General features: G+C 50.5%; 1 protein-coding gene across 2 annotated transcripts in view; it reads left to right on the top strand.

Annotated features, from left to right (window-relative positions):
• DSCAML1 (DS cell adhesion molecule like 1) overlaps positions 1-26,004 on the top strand; it is a gene marked incomplete at its 3' end in the record, with an annotated part of 305,163 nt that overhangs the window by 13,267 nt on the left and 265,892 nt on the right. For both annotated transcript variants that reach the window (XM_084251220.1, XM_084251219.1), the window contains exons 2-3: positions 2,407-2,724; positions 7,308-7,454. In XM_084251220.1, the coding sequence (XP_084107346.1) occupies positions 2,407-2,724; positions 7,308-7,454 (465 nt within the window). The remainder of the gene's footprint in view (positions 1-2,406; positions 2,725-7,307; positions 7,455-26,004) is intronic.

The raw sequence follows: 26,004 nt of genomic DNA, 5'->3' as shown, positions 1-26,004 counted from the left end.
TGCTGTTATCACTGATGAGGACCACAGGGTACACATTCTTAAATATTTGCTTACCCTGCCCCTTGAATCCGACAATTCCTGAATTCCCCTCCATCAGGGACATCGCTCTGCTTCCTAAGTCCATTGTCATGTGCAATGTAGGGTCTTTTTGTTCCTTGATGGATTTTGGCTCCCCAAATCCATAAAGCTGCCACAGTGAGGTTGTCTGATTAACTCAGTTGTCTCAGGAAGCCTCCAGAACCCCAGAGTGATGTCCCTGCTTCCACAGGTTAAGCCTTTGGTTGTCTGAAATATGGAGTCCCACAGGAGCCTTCTTAGGAGGAGTGTGTGTATGTGTGTGTGTGTGTGTGTGTGTTGATCCTGTTCTTGGCCAGCTGGCATGGGTGCTAGTGGCTAGGTTGTTTTAGAGGAAAGTGAATACCTCCTCTTTATTACTTCAGTGGTTAAAATCATCTAATGGGTAAGAAATCAGACTCTGTGCCCACATTGCCTGCCTGGGGTAAGTTGCTTTGCTCTCTCAGTGCCTTAGTTTCCTCATCTGTGAACTGGGATAATAATGGCACCAACTTCATAGGGTTGTTGGATTAAAAGCAGTCCTAGGGGTGCAGTGCTTACCACAGTGCCTGGCGTGGAGGAGATGCTTGACGAATATCTAGAGGTGAGCAGGCTGATGGAAGGGGGGGCCTGGCAAGTGAGATCCTAAGAGAACCCTCCTAAGCTCAGTTTGCTTTCTCATGAGACACTCTGATCTCATGATCTTGGTGCAGACATGAACTTCTGTGAGCTGGCTGGGTTTTGGGGCATCTGACGACCCCCCCCAAAGGGGCTACTTTCCTCTTCCACTGAGCAGACGTGCTGAACCACCAGCACCGGGCTGTAGAAGAGGCGGGCAGTGTAAGGAGGATGGAAAGGCCATGCTGCTCCATCTCTGCAGGAGCCTCTCAGCTGCTGAGGGTGCAGGGGGGCCTGGTGGGGACAGCAAATGCATTTGCTGCTAAGACGTCCCCCCGCCACAGCAGCAAAGAGCTCACGAGTGTGTTTTCTAGTACTGCTGCTAATGGCTTCATCACGGCTTTTTATGAGATGATGGGAATTGTTCTGACCAATGAGGCTTAATGGCCTTCTCCGACGAGCTGCCCGGTGTATTCTCCCTGGAGGGTCAGATCAGAGTTAAGCCAAGAATATTAATATGGCCCAGATGCGGGCCCTCCGCCTTCCCATAAAGTTGTGGAAATTGAGGTCAAGTTGGGTCCCCTGCAACGTTCTTTAAACAAGCGGTGGGATGGTTTGTTTGCTCCTTGATCTTCCCCGTGGAGACGGAGGATCTTCCAGCTGGAGACCCGGGGCCAGGCCCTCTCTTTCTCTAGACTTGACTCCACTGGCTCAGAGGTGGCCCTGCGGAGGGGGGCAGGCGCTTGGGCCGGAGTGAGGGCCTGATGCCGCCATCCAGGGTTGGGAGGTGCTGGGAGTGCCACCCATAATACCCTGCCTGTCAGGTGGCCATGCCCATGGTAGGTAGCTGTGATTGTGCTCTTTGCCCCCTGTGGCTGAGTGTTGCAACTGCGACATGCCAGAGGTGGATGGGGTCTTGGGGGTCTTGGCGGTCTTCTCCACCTGCCTCACAGGTGAAGGAGCAAGTGGTGAGAGCAGGCGGGGAGCAGCATAGTCAGTGTCAGGGCTGGGTTGAGCCTTCAGCTGAAACCTGTCCACCCTCAGGGTGCTCTGCCAGCATCCTGGGGCAATGCATTTCCCAAATTTCCCAGGCCAGCAGCCTCCTCTCCCCCCAGTCCTGAAGCCTTTCCTCTTTGAACCTGGCCTGAGACCTTTCCCCTTACACCTATGGGATGGCAGAAGCTGCTCTGAGATCCTGCTCAGAAGCAATAAGCTCACATGTCAGTTCTGTAGCTTATCAACTCTGCGAACCTCAGGCAAATCGCATAACCACTCTCAGTGTGTGGAAGGGAATGATACAAAAGACGTGAGACCGTCTCCTCTCAGGGTTGTACAGATGAATTGAGGTGATGGTTGTGAAGCTGCCGGTGTACAGTGGGCGCTGAATCCTTACCACCTGACCAATTGCAGAGTCTCCCCTAGTGTGCCAAGGTCCACAGTGGATCACGCGTCAGACCCCTCACCATAGCAGAGGCGAGGCAGCCTCTCTCCAGGGACCTGGTTTGGCTCAGAGGATGCCATGCATTAATTTCCACCATTCATTCATGTGCTAGACTGGAAGCTTCTGGAGGGTAGGCATGGCCTCTGATTCACCTTTACCAGTGCCCGGCGTATCCTCAGGACTGGATGCCTGCTTGCTGAATGCTGATGCTTGAGCTGCGTGAATGAGTGTGGCTGAGCCGTGAGGGTATCACTAGAGCTGTTAACCAAGCCTCTCCCCTGCCTCCCCTGCAGCCCGCCCTGAAGATGTCGGCACCAGCCTCTACTTTGTAAATGACTCCTTGCAGCAGGTGACCTTCTCCAGCTCCGTGGGGGTAGTGGTGCCCTGCCCGGCCGCGGGCTCCCCCAGCGCGGCCCTTCGATGGTACCTGGCCACAGGGGACGACATTTACGACGTGCCGCACATCCGGCACGTCCACGCCAACGGGACGCTGCAGCTCTACCCCTTCTCCCCTTCCGCCTTCAATAGCTTTATCCACGACAATGACTACTTCTGCACCGCGGAGAATGCAGCCGGCAAGATCCGGAGCCCCAACATCCGCGTCAAAGCAGGTAAGGAGCCAGCGCTGGTGCCCTGCCCAGGGTCTAGAGAGTGGGGATGACTGGGGAGCTGTTCCCCCCTTATTCTAAGGATATGTGTGTAGTGTGCGGGGAGGAGCAGGGGAGGGCTTGGAAGAAGTCACCCCCTCTTGGGAATCTTAGCTCTGCCTCTCAGTGTGTGTCCTTGGGTGGAAAACACCCCAGGTCCTTCCCAGCTTCACTTTCCTCATCTGCAAAATGGATGCTGGCGGACCCTGTTCATCACTACATGTGAAGGCTAAGTGACCTAGCCCTCATGTAAAGTAACTGGACGGCTCATGTCAGTGCTTGACTCATAGAAAACATCCAGTGAGTTTCTTAACAAAAAAAAACAAAACAAAACAAAAAAACCCCTAACTTTTATTGAAATACAGTGCATGAAGAGAAGTGCCCATGTTGTAAGTACGTAGCCTAATGAATTTTCACAAAGTGTAGCTAATATCCAGATCAAGATATACCAGGCCAGCCCCTCAGAAGCCCCCTTGTGTTTTTTTTCAGCCACAACTCCCCCAGGGGACACCGCAGCCCTGGCTCCTGGCAGCATGGGTATTTGCTTATTTCTGTTCTTTCTATAAATGGAGTCCTACAGGGCGCATTCTCTTGAATCTTTTGCTCATCATTATGTCTGTGGACTTCTCACTCCTGCTGTGTGTGGTCGTAGGTTGTTCATTCTCACTGCTGTAGAGTCTTTATTTTATTTTATAATTTTTTAAATCAAATTTATTTGCCATCTGTTTAGAAAATGATATAATTTGGGGAGTACAGCCTCACCCCTTAACTTGGGCATGTGCTTTATTCCCCCATCTCCAGAGTCCCAGGGTCCACCCCCATCACCTTTCTCCTCTGTTGCAGAGTCTTCTCTTGCTTGACTCTGTTGCACTTGATTTACTCATCCCACTTCTATGGACATTTGAGTATAACACATTTCACAGGAACAGGCATTTAGGTAAATTCATGATGGAAAACTAGCTGTGAAGGATTTTGTTCTTTGGAATAATTGAGGGAAGGAAGTGAGGGTTTCTCAGGTGGTGTCTCTCTCGCTCTTTTTTTTAAGACTTATTTATTTATATAAGCACTGGGTACAGTCAGAAGAGCGGGAGGGTGAGATAATTCACCAGAGCGGGGAACAGAACAGGCAGACCGACGAAATACACTGCTGAGGGGAGCAGCGGGCGCAGCAGGAGAGGTCTGCGCACCATGTGGGACCCTCACCGGTGGCTAGGGATCGAACCAGCGCTGCAGAGGCTGTGGGCAGCTTCGCAGCCTAGCGCTCAACCGCTGTGCCGCCAGGGAAGGCCTTCAGGTGGTCTCTTTAAAGAAAACAGAAAGTCTCTTTCCTCTGGGTTAGGTCAGGAGGCCAGGGAGTGGCTTAGATCAGCAACTCTTCACCAAGAGGTCATGTCACCCCAATACATCATAGTCAGCTGTCAGGTCTGCCACACATAGCAATAAAATACTGAAATTTGGGGACTGATCTTTTAGAAGAGATTTTTGGGTGGGAGAGGACAGGTTGCGTTCTAGCTTGCTCACGGGGAGGGCACCAGGATTTGGGTGTACCATCTTTCTTGGCATTTATGTTGGGAAGAGGAGTGTGGGTTCACATCCCTGCACGCCTAGTGACAGATCCCGCAGGATCTCAGAATTCTGGGTCCTTCTGCCTCTCACAGGATTCAAAGTAGCAAGGATGGGGTGTGTAAGGGAGCGAGGTGGGGTGAGAGTTCTTCAGTAAAGAGCTGGCCTTCATCCTTTAGGTGTTTGGGGGTAGAACATGAGCTCTTAGAACGCAGGGCCTCAGTCTCAGGGCTCCCCACAGGTTCTTTTCAGGAGCAGGGCCTTGGCACTGTCGCCCTAGGTACTGGCGTGGGGTCCTGAAGCCAGGTTTGGAGCCCAGTTCTGGCCTGCACAGACTGGAGTGTTGGGCTATGAGAAAGTGATAGCCTATTTTATGCCTGTCACTAGGATGTAGCTTTCACAAGAATTCAGTAGTTTCTGGGTTTTGTTTTGATTTTACAAATGAGGGGACTTGTAGGGTAAGGTAAAAAAGTATCAGCCTTTTCTGCCCTCCCTCCATTAGGATTGATGATGGATCTGCGGTCCTGAATACATGCCTGTTGGCGGGCACCTGGAGTAGGGTGTGGGCATATTAAGTGGGTACACCTGGGCTAAGAGACTGTGCTTATAAGGGCAGGGTGACAGGGACCCCAGCAGAAGAGAGCAGAACAGCAGAACGAAAGAACGACTAGAACAAGAGAGAGAGCAAGGCCACTAGAGAATGCTGAGGAGCCCAGATAGAGTGAAGATTCTCTGGGAGCAAGGAGACCTGCCAGCCTCCTGGCCCACCCCCGCACCCTCGCCTGCTGTGTACCTGGTAAAATCCCAATAAAAGCCTGAAAAAGCCACTGAGGGCTCCAGGACACTCCTCCTTTAACCCATCTGCATAGGATCACAGAGATCCTGCACTGTGCCATCCTGCCATGATAGGACTAAAACAGAGAGGTTAAGTCTCCACAGAGCAGAGAAGCCCAGAGGTGTGGCCACCTGAGCCGCAGCCCTGCTGCACCACCTACACTCGCCAGGTCTGCTACATGCTGCTGCTACTACTACTACTACTACTACTACTACTACTACTACTACTACTACTACTACTACTACTAGCTCCTTTTACAAGGGACCCAAGACTCCAAAAGGCGAATTAGCTCTCATCCAGTTCACACAGCTGCTCAAAGGAGGGGGCAGGGCAGGCTTATTTGCAATCCTAACCTTTGGCCCTAGGGACCATCCCCAGTGTGGTGTGTTCAAACCCCACCCCCTCACGCCACCCTGCTTTCCTGCAGGCTCAGCTCCCCTCAGTCTCCTCTGTGCTGTCCCCACATGTGCAGGCAGCGCCAGGCCCGTGCCCACGAAAGGATGAAAAAGTCTTTCTCCTCAGCTGAACCTTTTCTTGTGTGCAACACGGATAAGGGGAAAGAATAAAAGTCCAGGGAGGGCCAGCCCGGCTGGTCTCACTGCAAATGCAGCCAATTAAGAGGCTTTTGATGAAGCCCGAGGGGCTGCAGGTGCACAGCCCGAGGGGCTGCAGGGACCTGGTTGTCGTCCTGGCAACCAAGGTTGGGAGCAGGAGGGCATGCTGCCCAGGTGCTTGCAGAGGGACAAGATCGGTCAGCAGTGGGGCTCTGGGTGCCCAAGCTCTGCTTGGCTGGGGTGGGGGTGGGGGAGGAAGGAGGCAATGAGTCGCTGGGGAAGACCAAGCCGAGGACAGGGAGCGGCTGAAGCAGGCCCCTTGGCCCCACTGTGGGCCCAACACGTAGAGCAGTGCAGGTAACAGCACTCCAGAAAGCAGTTCTGGGATGGAAGCCAGAGGCCTCCCATGGACAGTGGGGAATGGGATAGCTCTGAAGGCAGGGTCCAGGCTGGGGGTCAGGCTGGAGACAGCGCCAGGAGGTGGGTGAAACAGCACAAGGATGCTTTCTTTGAGAGAATCTTGGAGACTTTTCTATCTCTGGAGTTTTGCATTTTCAGAGACAGTCACAGTTTACAATATTCTCTCCCATTGTCCTCACAAACCACAAAGCCCTTCTAGAGAGTACAACAGTTTCCTAGAATGCCTTTCACATTGAAGAGGCACAAAAAGCTGTTGTTAGATCACATCTCAGTTAATTTTGTCAAATGTTGGTCACCGTGCCTGTAGGGTAAGGTAAAAAGTATCAGGCTTTTCTGCCCTCCCGCCATTAGGATGGATGATGGATCCCTGCGGTCCTGAATGCATGCCTGATGGCGGGCACCTGGAGGAGGGTGTGGGCGTGCGTTGATGGATACACCTGGTCTGAGAGACCAGGCTTATAAAAGCGGCGTCACGGGGACGCCAGCAGAAGAGAGTAAGAGTAGCAGCGGGGGATGGAATGAGAGAACGCCAGAGAGCCCAGGAAGAGTGAAGATTTACTGGGTGCTGAGGGGCCTGCCAGCCTTCCGGCCCCCCGGCACCCCTGCCTGCCGTGTGCCTGGTAAATCCCAATAAAAGCCTGAAAAAGCCACTGAGGGCTCCAGGACTCTCCCTTTATCCCGTCTGCTTGGGTCATAGACATCCTGCTGTGGCCCATTCTGCTGCTACAGTGCCCCAAACTATTGCTCCCTGAACCTGGGAATATGTGGGACATCAAATTTGCTTTTCTTAGAAGAATCTAGCATATTTCCTTGTTACCTACACATCCGCCTACTGAATACAATCATGTGGCAGGCCTTAGATTGAACCCTTGAGGTCCTTACGATCTAATACAGCTTGTTCCTACTCCCCCAAACTGGAAAGGTTTGAAGTGGATTTATGGTCTGGCAGAGGGAGGCTGGATATTTCTGAGGGAGCAACAGTAGGCTGCCCGGTGGACTGGGACCTGGAAAAGCTGGAGAGGGAGCTAAGTCAGGAATAAGATATGGCAGAAACTTCTGGGCGGGGTAAGTGAGAGGTGGGGGAGAGGTGATGGAGGGGATGCCTGGGGCTGCTGAGACCCCTCCCATCATTTATAACACCCTCCTGTTCCCTGTTTCCCCCAATCTCTTTGCAGTTTTCAGGGAACCCTACACCGTCAGGGTGGAGGATCAAAGGTCAATGCGTGGAAACGTGGCCGTCTTCAAGTGCCTCATCCCCTCTTCAGTGCAGGAATATGTTAGCGTTGTGTCCTGGGAGAAAGACACAGTCTCCATCATCCCAGGTAAGGAAGAACTGGGGGCTGCGGCGCTAGGGGTGCTGGGGTGCTGAATCGTTTGTCAAGTTAACCGAGATCTCGGAGTTGGTTCTGGTGAGCATTTATTTTTGTTCTGGTGATGCAGTGGCACAGACAGTGTTTTCTGGTGTCGGCTTGGTATGTCTGCGTGGGCTGGTGCGACACTAACTGGGTGTTGAAAAGTCCCAACAGACACAAGCAGGTCCTACTGCCCCAGAGGAGTGGGGTCCCCATCCTTCTGGCACTGGGTCTTTGCTCGCCCTGGCCTTGGGGTTGGGGCTCCTGGATAAGACCACGCAGAGGGAGGGGTAAGAGGCTGTGTGCTCTGTGCCTGCCTGTGAAAGCCGGAACAGTGGCCCCCGAATTCTCGGGGGACCAGACTTGTTAGCATGCCTGTGGGACATTTTTGTTCTCATGACTTGGCTAAAGACCCCATCAGAATCCTAGCCGGCCTCATTCCTTGCCTGGTGTTGGGAGATAAGGTTTACACAGTCACTCATCGCTTAGCGACAGGTCCATTCTGAGAAATGCGTGATAGGCAGTTGTGTTGTGTGTGGACATCACAGTGTGTGACTACACAACCCTGGACGCTTTAGCCTGTGACACACCGAGGCTCTGCGGGGCTTACGGGACCACCGTCGTCCATGTGGCCTGCCTCTGTCTGCAATGCGGTGAATGATGTGCCGGGCTGTAAGCTCACAGGCTGATGCAAGCCCTTCAGCACTGCTTCCTTTTCCCCATGCAGAGTTGTCTCCTCCATAGGAAATCAGGGCTGGAAACCCCAAGTGAGGACCTCAAGTCCTCAGAATACCCCTAGGCTTGCAAGTTACAAAAAACTGAGGGTTTTTTCCTTGGCTCCGGCATCTCCCTTTATCGCCGCACCTTTGCAGGCTCTGCTGCTTTTTCTTCCTTTCTCCACCGAAGACCTTGGTTCTCCTTTCTGGAACCTGCCCACATACCCCCCGAGTGTCCCTCAGTTTTCATGTGCCACTGCTACCCTGTGGAATGATTCCAGATGCTCAAGGTTTTCAGGTTTGTTGGGGAAGACTAACTTCCAAGCATGAGCCTATAAAGTGTGGTTCTTTGACCCCCTCTTTGACAAACACCAGTGCTTGGGCCCACCCTCAAACCGGTGTCTCAGTAGGAGAGCTTAGGCAGCAGCATCTTCCCAGCGCCCTCGGTGGCTGTGGTGTGTCGCATGGAGAACCAGCTGCTAGGCATATTTACACTAATGTGATGGGGTGCCTTTTTTGAGCCATTAATCTGCATTTGCTCTTGGTGCTTTTCCTTCTCTCAGTTGCAAGCAGGCAGCCAGGCCACCGTGTCTCCTGGCCTCAGAGCTGGTAGTAGGATAGGCAGTTGAAATTGCATAAAGACACTGCCCTTCCAGCCTTTGTGAAATCATGAGCACCTGGGAAAGGTTAGCATGGTGTTCTGGCTGGGACGAGATCCTGTGAGGGTGAGCACCAAGCAGGAGCCTGCTGGGATAGGCTGCTCAGTGGGTGCAGCTGGAGAAAGCATCTGAACCCCACAGGGGTGGCTGTGAGGGACTCCACGAGGGTCACAGAGACCAGGGTTCTTGTGTCCAAATGAGACCCAAGGCGCACAGCCTAATACCCCAAGGGGTCATTGTGGAGCTGGACAGTGACCTGGTGAGGACCCTGCTTGGCACCTGCTTCGGGGAAGCTCTGAGAATGATGGGGGTTGAATCTCTGTCTACGCAGCAGCGTCAGCTTGAAAGTCACTTAAAGAACATAGAAATGCAGTATGATACCCTGGAGTTGACGGACTAAGAGTTATATCTCTTAAAATAGCAGCAACAACAGTTGTAATTAAATTGTTTTGAGCGCTTACTCTAGTCCAGGCACCGGGCTAAGAAACTTTCACATACCATCTCATTGTCTCATCACAAAAAGCCACAGGAATGGTCCCTCCCTCCACTTTACAGAAGATGAAACAGGCTAAAGAAGTAAAGTAACTTCTTCTGGGTCACATGTCTGTGCTTTGGGACTGTTTTTCAGCCTGTGCCGAACCCCACACAGAGCCCCCTCCCCCTCTTGTACCACATCCAGTGAAATGTTCCTCTGGACCCAAAGGAGGCTTTAACTCTGCTGTAGGCAGTGAGGGCCTGGTCTCAGGAAGGGAAGAGAGTCAACATTAGTGTTTAGGGGAGGTTTTGTGGACCCCCAGTTGAGTGTAATGATGAAGAGGCTGGATTAAGATCACACTGCCTGGGCTTGAAACTCACCCCATTGCTTACCTGCTGGGCAAGTCATTACCACCCCGGGGCCTCAGTTTCCCCAACTGTAATAAAATGGGGATGATGACTGACCCACTTCATAGGGTTCAAGTGAGAATGAAATGAGTTAAAACGTGGGAAATACTGCTGACTGTGCCTGACATGCTGGGGACACTAGGCAGGATGATTACTGCTGGGACATTGTTCCCCTTTTTGTACTGCTGTTTCCATTGTGTGTGTGTTTCTACTGCATTAGCAAGGTCTGTGTCTCCCTCTGGACTGAGTTTCCCCAGGGTGGGGCCTGGGCTGTTTCATCCCCTCATTGCCGACTCCTCACACACCCCCCTCCCCCTTGCACACCAGGGCTCAGTGCTCACTGGGTTTAGTGGGCACCTGGATGGATGATTGGAAGAGTTTGGGGGAATGTGGGAACAGCGGGGACAGAGGCACTGAAATAAGGATGAGTGAGGAGGCCCCGGGGTGGTGAGAAGCCCAGAGATCAGAAGGTGGAGAAGGTGGGTTAACGGGGCTCCTGAGAGTGGGAGCTGGAGGCAGTGAGCTTCCCAGCGGCCCTTGCAGTTGGTGCTTCAGGGCTACCTTTGATGTCAAGACTGGGATGGCGGCTCCAAAGGGCATAATTATCAGGGAAGTGGGCTTGATGCTAATCTGCAGGGCTCTGATAAACTCGGTTCTTTAGGACCCCTTTCTTTCCTTTAGCTTGGGAGAATTTTCCTCCCCTGCCCAATCCTCCAGCCCCATCCATAATCACTCTAGATCCTTCTACAGCTGTCTTTTAGATCCAGGGACAGACTTCCCAAAGCACATGAATTCCTAACACTGCCAGAGAGTCCATGAGAAGCGCGGGGAATAGAGTTTTGCTTCTTCCAGGCTCTGCAGAGGAGGGGTCAGAACCTGGGCTCACATGCCGCTTGCTTTAATCTGAAAAAATGCAAATTATTATTTTTTCTCATAAAAATAGGAACTCTGCTGTCTATATTCATACTCTACTCTGTGTGTGAGTGCACTTGTGTGTACACACTCCGAGGTTGGATGGTGACTTCTCACTGGTGGGGGAGATTTAATGATTAGGTGCCTTGAGGTTAAGGGAGGACAAAGGTGCTGGCTTCCCTTCCCTAACACTTCTGGGCTGGCTTCTGGAGCAGGGAGAAAGGTGTTGACTTTGATGTCCGGGTCTGCAGGGCTGTGACCGTTCCTCTACAAACCACAGGGCCAGCAGGTGCAGGTGCTGGAGAGCAGGAGGAGGAACAGGGAGGCAGTTGTAGGTCCATCAGAGGCCCAGGAGACAGCTCCTCAGGGAGAGCAGGTGTCCTGGGAGGGGTGTGGCAGGCTGGGTGCAGGCCCGTGTGAATGAGGAGTAGGCCCTTCCACGCCCCTTTCTGAGGTGCTTGGAAGGAATTAAAGGCTCAGGGCCTGAACGGGCTGTGTGAGCTGGATATTTGCGTGCAGGTGAGCCTTCCCAGCTGTCCAAGGTTGGGAGGGGCAGGTGAGCATCCCGGAGCTGGCTACTGAAACTCAAGCAACTTTTTAGCTGTGCATTTCCCAGGGTAGGAGAAGCTGGACAAACAGCCCGTAGTGCCATAGTGCCCATCTTTGCCCTCCCTGGAAGCCCCCTCCCCAGGCTGGGCATCTTCCTTCCATGGCTAAAGATGAGTGCGTGAGTGCACAGAGCCTTTACCTGTGACCTGGCAGACTCCTGGCTGGGACCGGGTCTTGAAGTGATCCGGCTCTCTCCAGTGCGGCGTTTGGTGGGGATAAGGAGGGCAAAGGGCCGTGCACAAACATAAATTAAAATTAAGGCCTCCAGTGAAGCTGAGATGTGGTTTAATTTCCCATCTGCATGATCACCATTACAATGCATGTTACTGGATAGAAAGATAAATCCAACCCTGTTCCTAATAGCTTTTAATTTCCACCAGACCTGATTATATCGATGCCGGCTCCTTGTGGGAGTTTCCCAGCATGCTCATCACCAGCATCCTGGCTGGCTGGCTTGGCCCCAGCGGGGAGTTTTGGGCACTGCTCAGATGCAGGCCAGCTGTATCTGCTGGTGCCTTGGAAGACAAGCCTGGATCTGCTCCCTCGTCTGTGCGGATGGGGCTCTTGAATTCTGGGTGGTTGTCACGCCTCGGCTGGGCAGGGAAGACACTGGGGACCCTGAGTGTTGGGAAAAGGAGAAATGTGGGGCAAGGGGCAATCAGGTGGAGGGGTCCCTTTGGAAATGGCCACTCTGTATGAGGATTCCAACCAGGCATGCTCCCCAACTGCTTCCAAGGTATTGAACTCACCATCTTCCAGCGTTCCAAGTTCTTCATGGGATTCACCACTCCTTTCATTTCATCTTGCGTCCCTCTGATTCTCTGTACCGATCCCCTCCTCTCCTTACTGATAACTTAATTTCTTCTTTGTCCTTTAACTTGGCTCACTAGTATCCATTTCCAGGAGGCCCTCCATTAGCCTACGGGCAGAACCGATCACTGTTCCCGGTCTGTTCCTAAGGACACATTTCATTTCGCCTTTCGTTATAAGGAGTGGTTTCGGTGTGTCGGCTGCAGGAGGGTTTACCACTAGATCTTTTTCATCTCTGTCCCCAGGGCCCTCGTAGTACCTGTCACAGTGTAACAATAATAACAAGATAAGTGATAATATCTATCATGTATTGAGACCTCTTTGTGTTAGGCATTTTACATACATTATCTCTAATCCTCCCAATAATCCTTCAGAGAGATAAAGTTTTTTGTTTTCTCCAATTTTATAAATGTGAGCATTGAGGCCCAGGGAAGTTAAGCAACTTCCCCAAGGCCACACAGCTAGTAAGGGCTGTGGCCTGGATCTGGGCTGTGTCCTCCCGGCTGCCCTACTTCCTGCTGCTGCTCCTGAGCAGCTCCTCCTTATTAAGTAAGGGCTGTCTGCAGGTTCCAATACAGGAGGAGGCCAGTCCCCACTCCTGCACTTGCCTGGGATCAGAAACGCATCATGAGCCCTTGCACTGATCTCTGTTCATGTGTGCGGTGACCAAAGGTTCTGGCTTTTCGGAAGGGCAACAGATCTCCAGCTGAGATCCAAGAACAAGACAGCCATTCTAATAAGATGGCTTGACTGGGCGCCGGCTCTGTTTTTGGGCCAGTGGGAGACACAAAGACAGTCCTGATGTGGGAATTTAGGATTCAGTTCATGTCAGCTCTGAATGACAGGGATGGATAATCTCAACCCAGTAAACAATCACATATGATGTTGGTTGCTTTGGGAAGCAGATTCAGCTTATTAATTGCATTTTGCTCAGGCTGATATGGGGGCTACCTGGGATCCCATGTATCTCCACCAACGTGGATGGCATGGCACAGAGGAGAGAGAGTTCGGGCAGTGCCTAGCAATCATTTGGGGCATGGTGGCTTATAAAATGTCTGGAGCCCAGTCTGTCAGAGCTGGAAGGGCCCTGGAGGTCGAGCCATCCAGCCTCCTCATTTACCACTGCAGAGACCCCCCAGACCAGTGTGTCTCATGTTTCCTGCCCATTCTCAGGCGGCTTGCTCTGACTGCCAGCCCTCTTTCCTGCCTTGTCTGTCAAAAACCTACCCAATCTTTCAAAGTCGGGTTCAAATACCACTTTTTCCATGATGTCTTTCCCGATGTCTGCTAAGAATGGATTTAAAAATCACCCAGATTAACCTCCTTCCAGGGGATCCTTTTGTGAACTTCCTCCAAGCTTTATCAGTTCCTTGCTCAAGACACTAATCGTATTTTGTCCTGTAATATTTTAAATCGGCTTTATCCCCACTATGCGAATGTATAGTCATTGAGGGCAGGATCTATATTTTATTCAGGCCCTTCCATACCTATAGAAGATGATTAATGCTGATGACAAATGCCAGTCTCTCCCCTACTGTCCTGTAGGAGGAAGAGGTGGAAAGGGAGGCCCCCCTGAGGGCACATGGAAAATTGGGGGCAGTCCAGGATTTAAGCGTGGTGGTTCTTTGTCTCCATTGTGCCCAGTCGCTTCAGAGAGATCAGTGCTGCAGGTTCCTCCTGTGATGCTCTGGTGTCTAGATGCAAAATTGGGGGTCTCAGCTGTTAGAGGCAGGGAGGAAGGGGGTGGAGCGGCCAGCCTGGGCTAATAGGAGATAGGTGATATGCTCAAGGCAACTCAACAAATGGGCTCTGGGCCCCAGCTGAGCACTAGGGTGCAGTGTCAGGCCTGGCAGAGAAGTCAGATTTGACCATGACCTGTTTCTCCCCTTAGCAGCTCCTATCTAGACGAATGGCGTTTTTCCAGGACAAGGATGTTACAGCAGGGGCTGGGATTCTTTCTGGTGTAATAAGGCGTCACGAAGAGACAGAGGCCTGCACTTGGGCCTTGGGTGTTTTTCTAGGCCGAGTGGGCAGAAAGGCACTCTGGGTGGAAGAGATAGCAAAGACAAAGACAAGCAGGAGAGGGTGGGGTGGTCCAGGCACAGGGCTAGTGGGTAAGTAGAAGTGAAAAGGACATCAGGACAGTAAATAATGACAGTCCATCTGATTATAGGGGAAAACAAAGAGATGACATGATAATCCTGACTGACATTCACTGAGCACTTACTAAGTTGCCAGGTCTGTTCTAAGCATTTTACTTGTTTAGTCCATTCAATTTTTATAGCAATCTGAAAATGAGAAGACTATTATTTCCCATTGAACAGATTAACAAACTTGGTACAAAGAAACTAAGCAAATTATCTAAAGTTAGTAAGTGGTAGAGACATAACTTAAACTTATATATTCAGGCTCCATTATTTGTACTCCCAAGCACTATACTGTATTGCCTTGCAAAAAAATTAATAATACATAGACTATGCATTTTTTAAAAATTGCTGTAAAACAACAAGATAAAGACAAACAGCCCACTAGAAAATAATGGATATGAATAGTTTGCAAATTTAGAGGGAAGGAGACTGGCTGTGGAGCCTGCTGATCCTCATCTGTGACCATGAGCATGTCACTGTCAAAGCCTCAGTTTACTCATCTATGAAATGGGGACAGTGAAATCTACTGTGCCTGGGTGCCCTTTAAATGAAAAATAGGTCTCTGGGAAGATGTGACATCTCAGATGGAGAAGGAGTTGCCGAGGTGCAGCAGGGAGCTTGTGAACCCCACTTCATCAGGCACAACCTTGGGCAGCACTACTTTCTGGGTGCAGAATATGGGTTGGCCAGGGATGCACCACCCAGTGCTGGCCCTGGGGTCATAGGCTGGAGGATGGTTTCTTGGAAAGGCACTGGGGCTAAAGAGACAACTGCTGCAGCATTTTTAACTTAAATGATTGTATTTGGGCAGAAAGAGGGAAACCAAATGACTGAGACAGTGTTATCAATCTCTGTATCCACCATGAAGGGGCATGGTTTGGTGCCAACAGCAAACTGCTTGAGTCAGTTGCATAAGAGCAGGCACAGTCTGGACCCACACACTGTCGGGGTCCAATCTTGCCATGTGCTCAGATTTGGTTCAGAAACAACTAGTATCTCCATTGCACTGCACAGTTAGGAAAGTACCTTTCCATGACCTCATTGCTCCTCACAGTGACCTACACGACCTTGCCAAACACACAGATGAGGAAACAGATGCCATGAGGTTCCCTGTCTCGTAGTTAAAAGTAAATGGGGGAGGAAATTAACATACATCCAGACCTAGGTGTATGTGGGGCCCTCTGGCAGGCATCTGGGCGTCGTCTTATTCAGTTCTCTCATCCCTGTGAGAAAGACCAGGTACCCCCATCCTTAGGTATGAAGGAAATGAGATTCAGAGAGGCTGAGACATTTGCTTCAGGTTACACAGCTTCTCATGCCAGGACCTGGGCTTGGGCCTAGAGCCTCTGTTCTGCAAGGCCATTTTTGTAACACACTTGACTGACCCCAGCCTGAGGACTGTCCTGGGGATATATGACAAGACTATTTCCCTTACCAAGGCAGGTCTAGGGAGGAAAAGGCAGCTGGCCTTTAATTTTGATGTTTGTTGTTTATTCGCTTTGATGAGGGAATGTCAGATTCTGAGAGCCTGAACATACTCTGGAGTCTAGAGGTTACAGGAAGGAGGTCTTCAGAAGCAGCAAAGAGATGCTCTTCCTGGTCAGATGGCCTAAATGGAACTGATAACCCCAGTGATCATAATGGTTACTCGGAAAATAAGTCACTGGCGATTGAGCCTTTATGCAGAAGTGCTTTCCACGAGTCATTTCGTCTGATCTCCACTCAGTCGCAGATGGTATTATTACCTCCATTTTATGCATAAGGAGGCCGAGGGCCAGAGCAATTGGTCATCTGCTAAGGCCACGGAGTGAGGGTGTGGTGGGACCTGATCTGAGCCCACAGCAGTTTGATTTCAGCTTTTAGAGAGGACTTGAGCGCTTCTCACACTGTGGCCTGCTCTCATGTCACTTTTCACTTGTATTGTGCGCTCTGCTTTAGAAAGCCTGTTCACAGCATCAGCTTACGGAATCCTTCCAACCCTATCTGAGAAAAACACCTTCACCTGACTCAACAAACAGGGAAACCAAGGCTTCAAGGGCCCAAGGGGCTTGTCCAACACACACACACAGCCAGGGAGGGGAACCCCAGAGCACGGGGTTGATGCCTGCACCTCAGGCAGCCCCACCTGGACCACATGCCCCGAGCTCCTGGGACCCTTTCCAGTCCTGGCGGGCAGGCTGCTCTGCACTTGGATGCCAGTTGGTTGGTTCCAGAACCATCAGCCGCAGCTCCTCAGTCAAGCAGAAAAGTCTGTGTTCACAGGTGCCTCTGGCGGCGTGTGCATGTGTCATGTTTTGCTTTTCCATTTAGTTCATGGCAGGCGCTGCATTTCTAGAGCACCCACTGGGTGAATTTGAGCAGATTTAAGACAATTGCAGGCAAACGCTCTGCCCGGGATCACACCGCAGCAGTGGACACAGAACGAGCGGCATTGTTTGGTTAAGTTGGCACCTCTGTAAGTTACCCTGAAATCAGAGTGGAATTCTTTATAGAAGGTTATCCTACACATAAATCATCATTAGACTACCTCATTTTTGTTTAATGCCTACCTAACTGTGCTGTAGTCTAAAAATGTGTGTTTAGTGAAGTCAAGGGTTGCAGGGAAATTATAGGGTTTTCAAAAACCCATTTGCTTTGCTGGTGTTCACATCAGAATCAATCTTGCCTTTAGTTCTCAATCTCATCGCAAACATGCAGTATTGCTTGCCGAATTCTGGCATTTAATGTAGGGTAGCATTTATTCAGAAGAAGCCAACGGTGCTTACAGAATGGTGGAGCTATGTATAGATGGCACTTCCTGCCAAGCCTGTGATTTCGAACTCTGTTGTGTATCAATGAGATTTCACTGCCAGAGCCACGTGGGGACAGGGCTGTGGTTCAGAGCAGAGGCCTGTGCTGGGTGGTGGTAGGTGAGTGGCCTGCACCCATAATGCTGTGACCCTCACTGTGTGTGCTAGCACATAGTAGGAACCCAGCAATGTTTTTTGAATGCCTGGAGGGAGGTTAAGCCAGCAGGGTGACTGACCCTTGGGTGAGGTTGTAAGGGATGAATTAAAAGGAAGGGCGGTACGCTACTGCAGTGCTAGCATCAAGCCCTTGTCCACCTGGGCTACGGCTGAAGTCAGCAGGCCTCGCTGGGCACCCCTCTATCATGGAGTGGAGCTGTGCACTGAAGCTGAGAGGCATGGGTTCTGGCTTCAGAGAGATTTGGATTCACATCCTGCTCCTGCTTCTTCCTTGCTTGTGACCTTGGGTGAGTCCTTCAACCTTTCTGAGCCTCACTTACCTTGTTGTGAGGATTAAATAGAAAGAAATTGTATTTTCCATGTAGTTTATATTTTCCTATGTAGGTCTGGTTTGTACATACAGATTCTCTATGTGGGGATTTCAAGTTTTCCTCATGCTGAGCAGACATGTGGTTCACTGTCTCAGGATTATTCCTCTTCTCCTGCAGTCTGGGACATCTCTGGGGAGAGCAAGCAACAAGAACGAGCATTCAGGTGTGAGCATCCAGGTGTGAGGATCAGGGTCAGAATCCAGGTGTGAGGATCAGGTTGAGCATCCAGGTATAAGGATCAGGGTGAGAAACCAGGTGTGAGCATCAGGGTGAGTATCCAGGCTTGAGCATCCAGGTATGGGGATCAGGATGAGCATCCAGGTGTGAGCATATAAGGACTACAAGTGCTGCTCTCTGTACTTTGGGTGTCACTTGAGCTTCAGAGTGTAAAGGCAGGATGGTGAAGAGACCTGCTGTCATGAAAGGGCAGAGGCAGGGTAAGCCCTTAGTGCAGTCTCCCAAGGCCGAAGCCCACTCCCTCGCACTAACACCTTTGTGGTCTACCTTTGTCTTGCTGTGTGTGGAAACCTCAAGCACTTAGGCATGTGTCTTTGTGTGGGCTACCATTCCTGCCTCTTGCAAAGGAATGCTCAGCCAGTGGGAACTGGGACAGCCTCTGTGTCCCTGTGTGTGGAGCTGGACGAGTCTTGCAAAGGCTTGAAATCAAGAGTGTCTCCTCCCTCCCACTTTCATGTCTGAGGATGCACATCTTTAGGGACCATGGAATCTACCAGAATCCCGGAGAGTCAGCAGAGAAGCAGATGACAGAGTAGGAGGAAGAAGCCTGTGATGGGGCTGGCAGTCGGGTGGGAGTGGGGGCAGCAGCCTGGGCCTGATAGCATCACTCCTTGGGCTCTTGGACTTTGTGAAGTGAACAAACCCCTCTGAGAGCACTTGGCTGGGGGCCCTCCTCATCCCCCTGTGGAGTGGGATACAGAAGGGAAAAGGGGTTTGTATCTAGAATATTCCAGAGCTCCTGTTACTATGCAGGCCTCAGGAAGCAGCTGTGCAAAGTCCGATAGGATCCAGTTGGACCCACAGGCAGGACTTCACCCCCTGAATCTGTCTAAATGGCTATGTTGGCATAAGCCACAATCAGTTGAATTTCAGTTCATTATTTAATTTAGCAAATGTTTTTTGAGCACTTCCTGTGCGCAAGATGCTGTGTTATGTAGACAGTGATTCCCAAGGGTCTTTGCTTGATGTTCTCAAGGGATTTGGAAAATTCTTCTTTCCACACACCAAAGAAATATACTTTAATTAAAATATGTGTGTGTGTGTATGGATAATACATACATATGATGAGACTCGGACATCTTGAATACGTACACCCATGGACTTACACACACTTTTTCACCTGTGGGAAAGACAGTCACCCATGCAGATTCAGCAGCCCCTCAGGGCAGAGACTGAGGCAGACTCCTGGGCCCACTGTCTATGGGGAAGGGCATCGCTGTGGGAGCAGCCAGCTCCCGAGTGTGTCTGGGGCAGTGCTCAGGTCTGGTTCCCCCAGAGCATACAGGAATAGGGCTGGGAAAGTGGGGAGCGGTTTCTATGCCTAACTCTTGGATGTCAGTTTTCTCACCTGTAAGAGGAACCCATAATCCCATGATCCCTTCTGGCTCGATTCAGTTGAGCAAACCCCACTGAGCCCTGTGGGCCCTCCCTAAGCTGGGAGGGGTCCGTGTCCTGCTAGGGAGATGGACACAGTACAAAAAAGAGCCCAGTGTATATATTTCTTAAAACTCTGGCACAAGCACAGCGATATAGACAGGAATTGTCACGGCAGCCGTTGTTAGCAAAATCTGGACACCAATATGGGTAAGTTAAATCTGCTGTAGCCCAAAATGAAATACTAGACTGCAGGGGAAATGCAAGAACCAGCACCTTAGAAATTCCAGCTGGGCCACATGGAAAAATGTCAAACAGAAAACAACAAATTGTAGAAAGATGCGTACATTCTGGCACCGTTCGTATAAAGTTGGAAAACACCTAAAGCGTGCCCTAAATTGTTTCTGGACACATACATATGTAGCAAAAATATAAAAACATGCACGAGAACGATAAACAGCGTATTTAGGGCAGTGCTGACCCTGAGAAAGGAGACAGTGGGCTCAGAGGGAAGTACAGCTGTTGTGGGGTCTCTTTCCTTTCAGTGTTTCATCTCAAAGAGATCTGAGGAAACAATAGCCAAAAAAGCATGGATTTTGAAAAATATTATTTTCACCCTTTTCTGGATGTCTGATTTATTTCATGAGAAAAGAACCTATTTTAACACCCTGTGCAAAATGCTAGGAGAGGGGTGTGGAGCAGATCAGGGCCTTCAGCCACATTCTAGGTGGGGCCTGGTAGTGCAGAGAGAGGGGGTTGCTGGTGAAAGTAAGGTGGGGTTGATTGGGGGGTGTGTGTTGGTGAGTCAGGATGGGCGAGTGCACAGCCCGCCTTTCGCCTGTGCTCCCCATCTTGCCCCCCCATGACCTATTTCCTGCCTCCACTGTTCGGGTGCCCAATACCTGTTAAATAACAACAATTAAGAGTGGTATAAATATAAGATGAGGAGAGCTGTATCTGCTCCGGGATCCCATTGTAATCTATTTCCTGGTTTAATGAGAGTCTGGAGACCCAGCGTGAGGCCACAGAAGTGAAGAGTACAGACACAGGGGATGCAGGCCCTGAGCTCTGCGCCTCTTGGAAGAGCTGGCACTGGGGAGCATCCAGGCAGCCCCTGACCCTCCTGTCCAGGGCCAGTCAGTCAGTGTCAGGGGCCAGCTGGGTAGGGAAGCGACTTGGGCCAGGGGGATGGCCCAGATAATTGCCCCCTTTGAGAGGCTTGCTCCCCACTCACATTACAAGAGCAAGCTGGGAGCTGAGTGATATCAAATGGGAAACCTGAGATGAAAGGTGATCCCTGAACTCCTGGGGTGGAGTCGCTGTGGGACTTAGAGAACAGAGGGTGTGCCTGCACGGGGTGGGGGCAGGGGCAGGGATCACCAGCTGCTGCCTTTGGCTCTGGGAACCCCTAGTTTTATTCTAATTTACCTTGAAACAATGATTGAAACAATGATTTCCCTTGTCCTGCCTTCCTCTATGTTTTCCACCCTCTTCATACCCAGGTTCTCGGGTGGCACATGGTCAGGGCTATGAGGGGCCTTGGAAACCTTGGAACCCAGCCCCCTGCTCACTTCAGAGGAGCCATTTGTGGCCTTCACTGGGCCTGGCTGCAGGCCTCAAGAAGCATCACTACAGGGTGAATGAGATATCTCCTCAAGGGAGTCATTTCTTGAGCTCCCTCAAGGTCTGGAAGTATCTCCAGAGTTTACAAAGACCCTTGAATCAGCTAGCATGTGTGTGCAAGACAGAATTTGTACCTTGCTCATCACAAGTAGGCTTGTGTTTCAGACGTGTTCCTGAAAAGTGATGTCTCAAATCTCCTCTTAAACGGAGGAGTACTCTTTTTAGGAAAACTTTGAGGTGATGTTGACATGCGCGTGGATATCTGGGTACACCACACACGGCTGCTAATGCATGTAGACACTCACATACCCTTTCTGGAAGGCAATTGGCAATATATATCTGAAGCCTTAAATGTCCACATCCTTCAGGCTCTATCCTTTAATACTAAGTAGCCAAAGAGAGAAATCAAGTTTCTATGGATTGCAGTGTTATTTACAACAGTAAAAGAATAAATAAATAAATAAATAAATACATCAAAGATCTACATAGCCTACATATCCAATAAGAGGGGAAGGATTAAAAAATGTGTGACATGATAATACAATGAAACATTTCCAATACATATTTTTAATTGCATAGGAAAAAGATCTTAATATGATAAGTGGAAAATACATTATATATTACATAATTTTATATGTAATGTATATATAATATATATCCTATATATTAAAATCCCAATTGACTAAAAAATAAGCACATATTTATCATCAGTGGATATCTTGAAATAGTTCAAGGCTATTAATGATTGCTGTGGTTATCTCTGGGTAGGGAGATTAGGAAGGATTTCTTTTCTTTTTTTATAGTTTCCTCAATTTTGCAAGTATGTGTTGGGGAGATTAAATGTAAAGTGGTTTGGAAAACAGAAAAGCCATATTGAAGTGTCGGTGCCGTGCAAAGTAGCTGCTGCTCCTGCTTTTTTAGGAAGTTCCTCTTTTACGAAGTCCCTTCTCATGTTGGGCTAAAATCTGCAATTGTGAAATTTGGCCCTTAGGTCTCCATCCTGTCCCCCTGCACCCCAGTGTCCCTTCTCCTGGCTAATGTCATCCATCTGCACCCATCCCTTCTAGGGTTGGGTCTGACCCCATTTTGTCCTGGGTGTCACCTCTGGTCATGCTCTCGTCTGCTAATGTCTCCCTCCAAACAGGCCCAGAGTGGGGTGTGGTTCATTGCACACACAGATGGCATGAACAGAGGGTTCAGTGCGACTCGCCCCCTCCCTAGGGGAACATGCTGTTTCCACCGGCACAGTGGGGACGGCTTTTTCATCAGTCCCCTCACGGTGTGGGCTCATTCCGAGCTTCTTAGCTTTTCATAGTTCTGGGCCCTTTACCTAAATTTCTCCACTTCCTTATTTCTAAGATAAGACTAATATTTTTCTACAAGCCAGATATCAAAACGATGGCCCCCGCCTCTTAAAAACAACAAAGACGGCCTCTAATCCTAATTCTGTCTTTGGAAATGGCCCGTATCCTTCTCAAGATGTCTGTAGGCCCTGGGAAGGTTTGTGGTAGCCTGGCTGGCCCCAGCGGCCACTCCTGACTGCCCAAGGCCTGTGCTTGGCTCTGAGTTCCAAGGGCTCTGAGTTCTGTCACAATGCTGAAGAGATGTGGCCTCACCCTCCATCCGTTTTCACAAAATCTCATAGGCCAGCATGTGTCCTACAGATATTGAGGCACAGAGGAGCTCATCCATGATCCTTCTGGGCTCTTCTAGTCAGAAAATAATCCAATATCACATAGATTGAGATGAGAAAAAAGCCGAAAAGAAGTTTAATGATAACAAGCACACCTCCTTACACGCGGGAGGGACCCGGCAGAACTGTGGCGCTCGCCCGTGTGGCTTTGAGGCCACCTTCATAGCTTAACGTAGGCAAGGCGGGCTGGGGACAAGAGTACAGTGAGGAGTTCTCCAGGAAGGCCCAGGAAACAGATGTGTGCAGGTTCAAGTTCTGCATTTTCCACTGAAAAGAGAGAAGGAGATAGGTCTCCCTGGGAGAGGAAATTTCAGAGCTCCTTCCATTTTATCATTCTTTAGGGGAGGCAGGTTTTTGTCCTCTACACAAACCTTGGAGAGGCAGATGACACAGGCCACAGAAAGGTATCCCTGGCCTGGAGAGCCCAATGGACACCTCTCCTTATGGTTTTATCAAAGAGCAAGGCTTTCCACTCTCAGGACCAAGGGCCTGCCCCCCAGTTGCGGGGCTGTCCCAGGAAGCCAGGCGCATGGAGGCAGTGGTCTCAGTAGGCTGGGGTGGCTGTCTGGCTGCCCGCCTCATTCCACCGCCAAGTGCACCTTTGTTTCTAGGGTGACATCATGACTCTCAGAGACCCCTGTGGGTGGGGAACATTTATAATCTGATTCTGTGGCTCAATGAAAAGGAAATGTCAGACTTTCTCAACCAAGAACCCTTGAAAATGGCTTATTTTGCATTTCTGACTTGACTCTGCTATTTGATTATAGTCAGAAGGAGATGGCTGCTCAGCATTCCTCAGTGGGTAGAATCTTCCAGAGGAGGGACTTCTGGTGGAGGGGAGAAAGCACAGGTCCAAGGAAACAGGAATTCAAGAGCTGGGTCTGGGCTGGGTCTGACCTTGGAATCACTTGGCTGTCAGAACCTCTTTATCTGTGAAATGGGGACACGGTTGGGAAGTTGCGTCACTGCTGTTCTCTCCCTGGCCATCCCGCACCTGAGCCAGGAACCTGGACCAGTTGCTCCTATTTCCCTGGAGGCTCTGCCGCCTTCCTTTTGGGCATATCTTTCTTAAATGCTTCCATCTGTCATCAGCTAGCCTTCTCATAACCCATGTTCCCTATCTGTGGTCTGATGAGTGTTGTCTATTTCCTTATGAGCCCTTTAGGGCTCCATAGAGAAGAGGTATTCAACTCAAATGCTGTCCAGTGAACAGCCCCTGAGGGCTTGCAACCGCTGTTTCTGGAGGACAGAGCTCAGGGCCTGGCACCCTAGGGCAGTGCCTCCCAACTCTTTTTACCTCTCAGCACAAGAAAAACAAAGATGATATTGAACTGGCATATTGGAGCAAGAGGAGGAGATGGACTGTAAAGGTGGTGACCATTTCCCATGAGCTAGGAGGGACCTACCTGCCCCAGGTCCCACCCTGACCCATCTCAGACTGAGGGATCTCCATATGACTCCTCCAGAGGGACTTTAATTATAAAGTCACTGTTTCAAGAATAGCTGAAAGGGGTGAGCCGGTTAGCCATCACCATCCACTTTCACATCCTTCTGCAGGTGGCAGGGAAGGAGCTGTTGCGGCCAGTGGTCCTTCTGTCACCTTCTTCCTACAAAGATGTGTGTGTTGCTCTATCTCCACCCACCCACATGTCCCCCGTTGTACATTTCCCATCTGGGCTCTGCTTCCTGCCCCCCTCCATATAGTCCCAGCTCGGGGGACAGTCAGGGGAAGCTTCCCTTCTCAATCAGAACTTCTGACACGAAGGTGGGAAAGATCAAGGAGCAATGGCTGTTGAGGGGAAAGGGTGACGGAGACAGAGTGACGGCAGTGAGTTGAATTAATTCCCTGGTGTCGGATTTAATGAAGGGCTGCCTTCTGCGCGCCTCAGAAAGGCACATCATGGAGCGCTCTGTGCTGGATGCACTCACAGCTCCAATTAAGAGTTTCTGCATCTCACAGGAACAGGGTGCCTTTGAATCTCTAGACTCAGGGGGCTCTTCTGCCCCCTCCCCCTTCAGGCTTGCACAGCCCTCATCCAAGAGTCAGGGATCTTGGTTCCTCTTAAAGGGAAAGGACTCCAGGATGTTTTTTCAGCTGCCTCCCTTCGTCCTTGATGACCCTGTTTGCTGCCGCCTACCTGGTTGGCCTTAGGTGAGTGAGGCCCAAGCCTCTCCTTTGCAAATAGTGCCGACTTCACAGTGCCGGATAGGATCGTAGAATCACAGTGGCTTAGCACTGGGCAGGGGGAGGGGTGATCTTGGAAGTTATCTAGTCCCCAGTCATATAGTTAATGACAGAGCTGCGACTAGAAACCAGGCCCTTTAGAACACTCTCCCTGGCCTCTGATCTCTGTTCTGGTAGCACAAAGCTGCATCTGGATCCCAGTGACAAGTGCCAGTAAGTCATAGATCTCGGCTGCCAATTCAAGGCGATTCCCACAACCATCACTGAATGGTGGCAGCTTAGACACACGGCCACTTGGCAGTCACAGCAGTGTGCGTGCATCATCTCACTCCACTCGTGCTGAAGGCCAGGGAGACACTCTTGCCCTTGGGTTTGAATCCCTGCTCAGCCATGGATACACGACCTTGTGCAGCTTCTAGTGTTCAACTTCTCGAAACCTCTTTTTCTCATTTGAAAATCGAGCATAATAACATACAAGTTTATAACTGAGAAGGTTCTCACTTTATAAAGGTGGAATAAGGCTCTGAGGTTAAGTGACATGTTCCCAACGACAGCTGTGACAAACGGCAAAGAGAGGGCTGGAGCACAGGGTTTCTGCCTCTGTGATGTTCGTGTGTCATCTTTTGCTAAAGTGATGTTGTCCTCCACTGTCTCCTCTTCATCATCATCATCACCATCATCAAATCTTTACCACGTACCACCTGCTATGTCAACTGTTTTACAGATTTCATACCACCTGCTATGTCAACTGTTTTATAGATTTCATACCATTTAAACCTGACATCAACTCTATGAGGTAGGTTTTTCATTTATTCCCATTTTACATTCAAGGGAACAGGGACTTAGTTGTGCTGTAAGAGCTAGTAAATGCTTTGGCAGGATGCACAGCCAGAGCTGCCTGCCTCCCACACTCAGGCAGTGCTCACTGTCCCCACCACTCTTGGGCTCACCGTCCCTTGGGGAGACTGCAGGCCGAGGGACAGGAGAGGCTCGCAAGCTGCTTCTTGCTTCATGCAGAGTCCTCATGCCCACCAGCCCCCAACCTTAGGGCTTGCAGTCTCCCCAACAGTGACAGTAATGGGCTCTTCCCCTCAGTGGGAAACTGAGGCCCAGAGAGGAAACAGTCCTCAGCAGCAGGCTCGCAGAGACACAGCATCCAGCCCCTGTCTTGTCCCCAGGCCACTCTGCTGAACATGCCCGGGAACCATCAGGCAACCCCAGAGACTAATGGCTAATGCTGCCTCAAGGAGGCCTTTGTCTCGGTGACCTGGTCACAGCCCTTTTCTTTGAAGTGTGCTGGCCCCAGGCGTTGGATTGAGCCCTCTGGGAAGCCCAG

Source organism: Talpa europaea (assembly GCF_964194135.1).
Source record: "Talpa europaea genome assembly, chromosome: 12".
NCBI lineage: Eukaryota > Metazoa > Chordata > Mammalia > Eulipotyphla > Talpidae > Talpa > Talpa europaea.
This window is presented reverse-complemented; position numbering and strand designations above follow the sequence as displayed.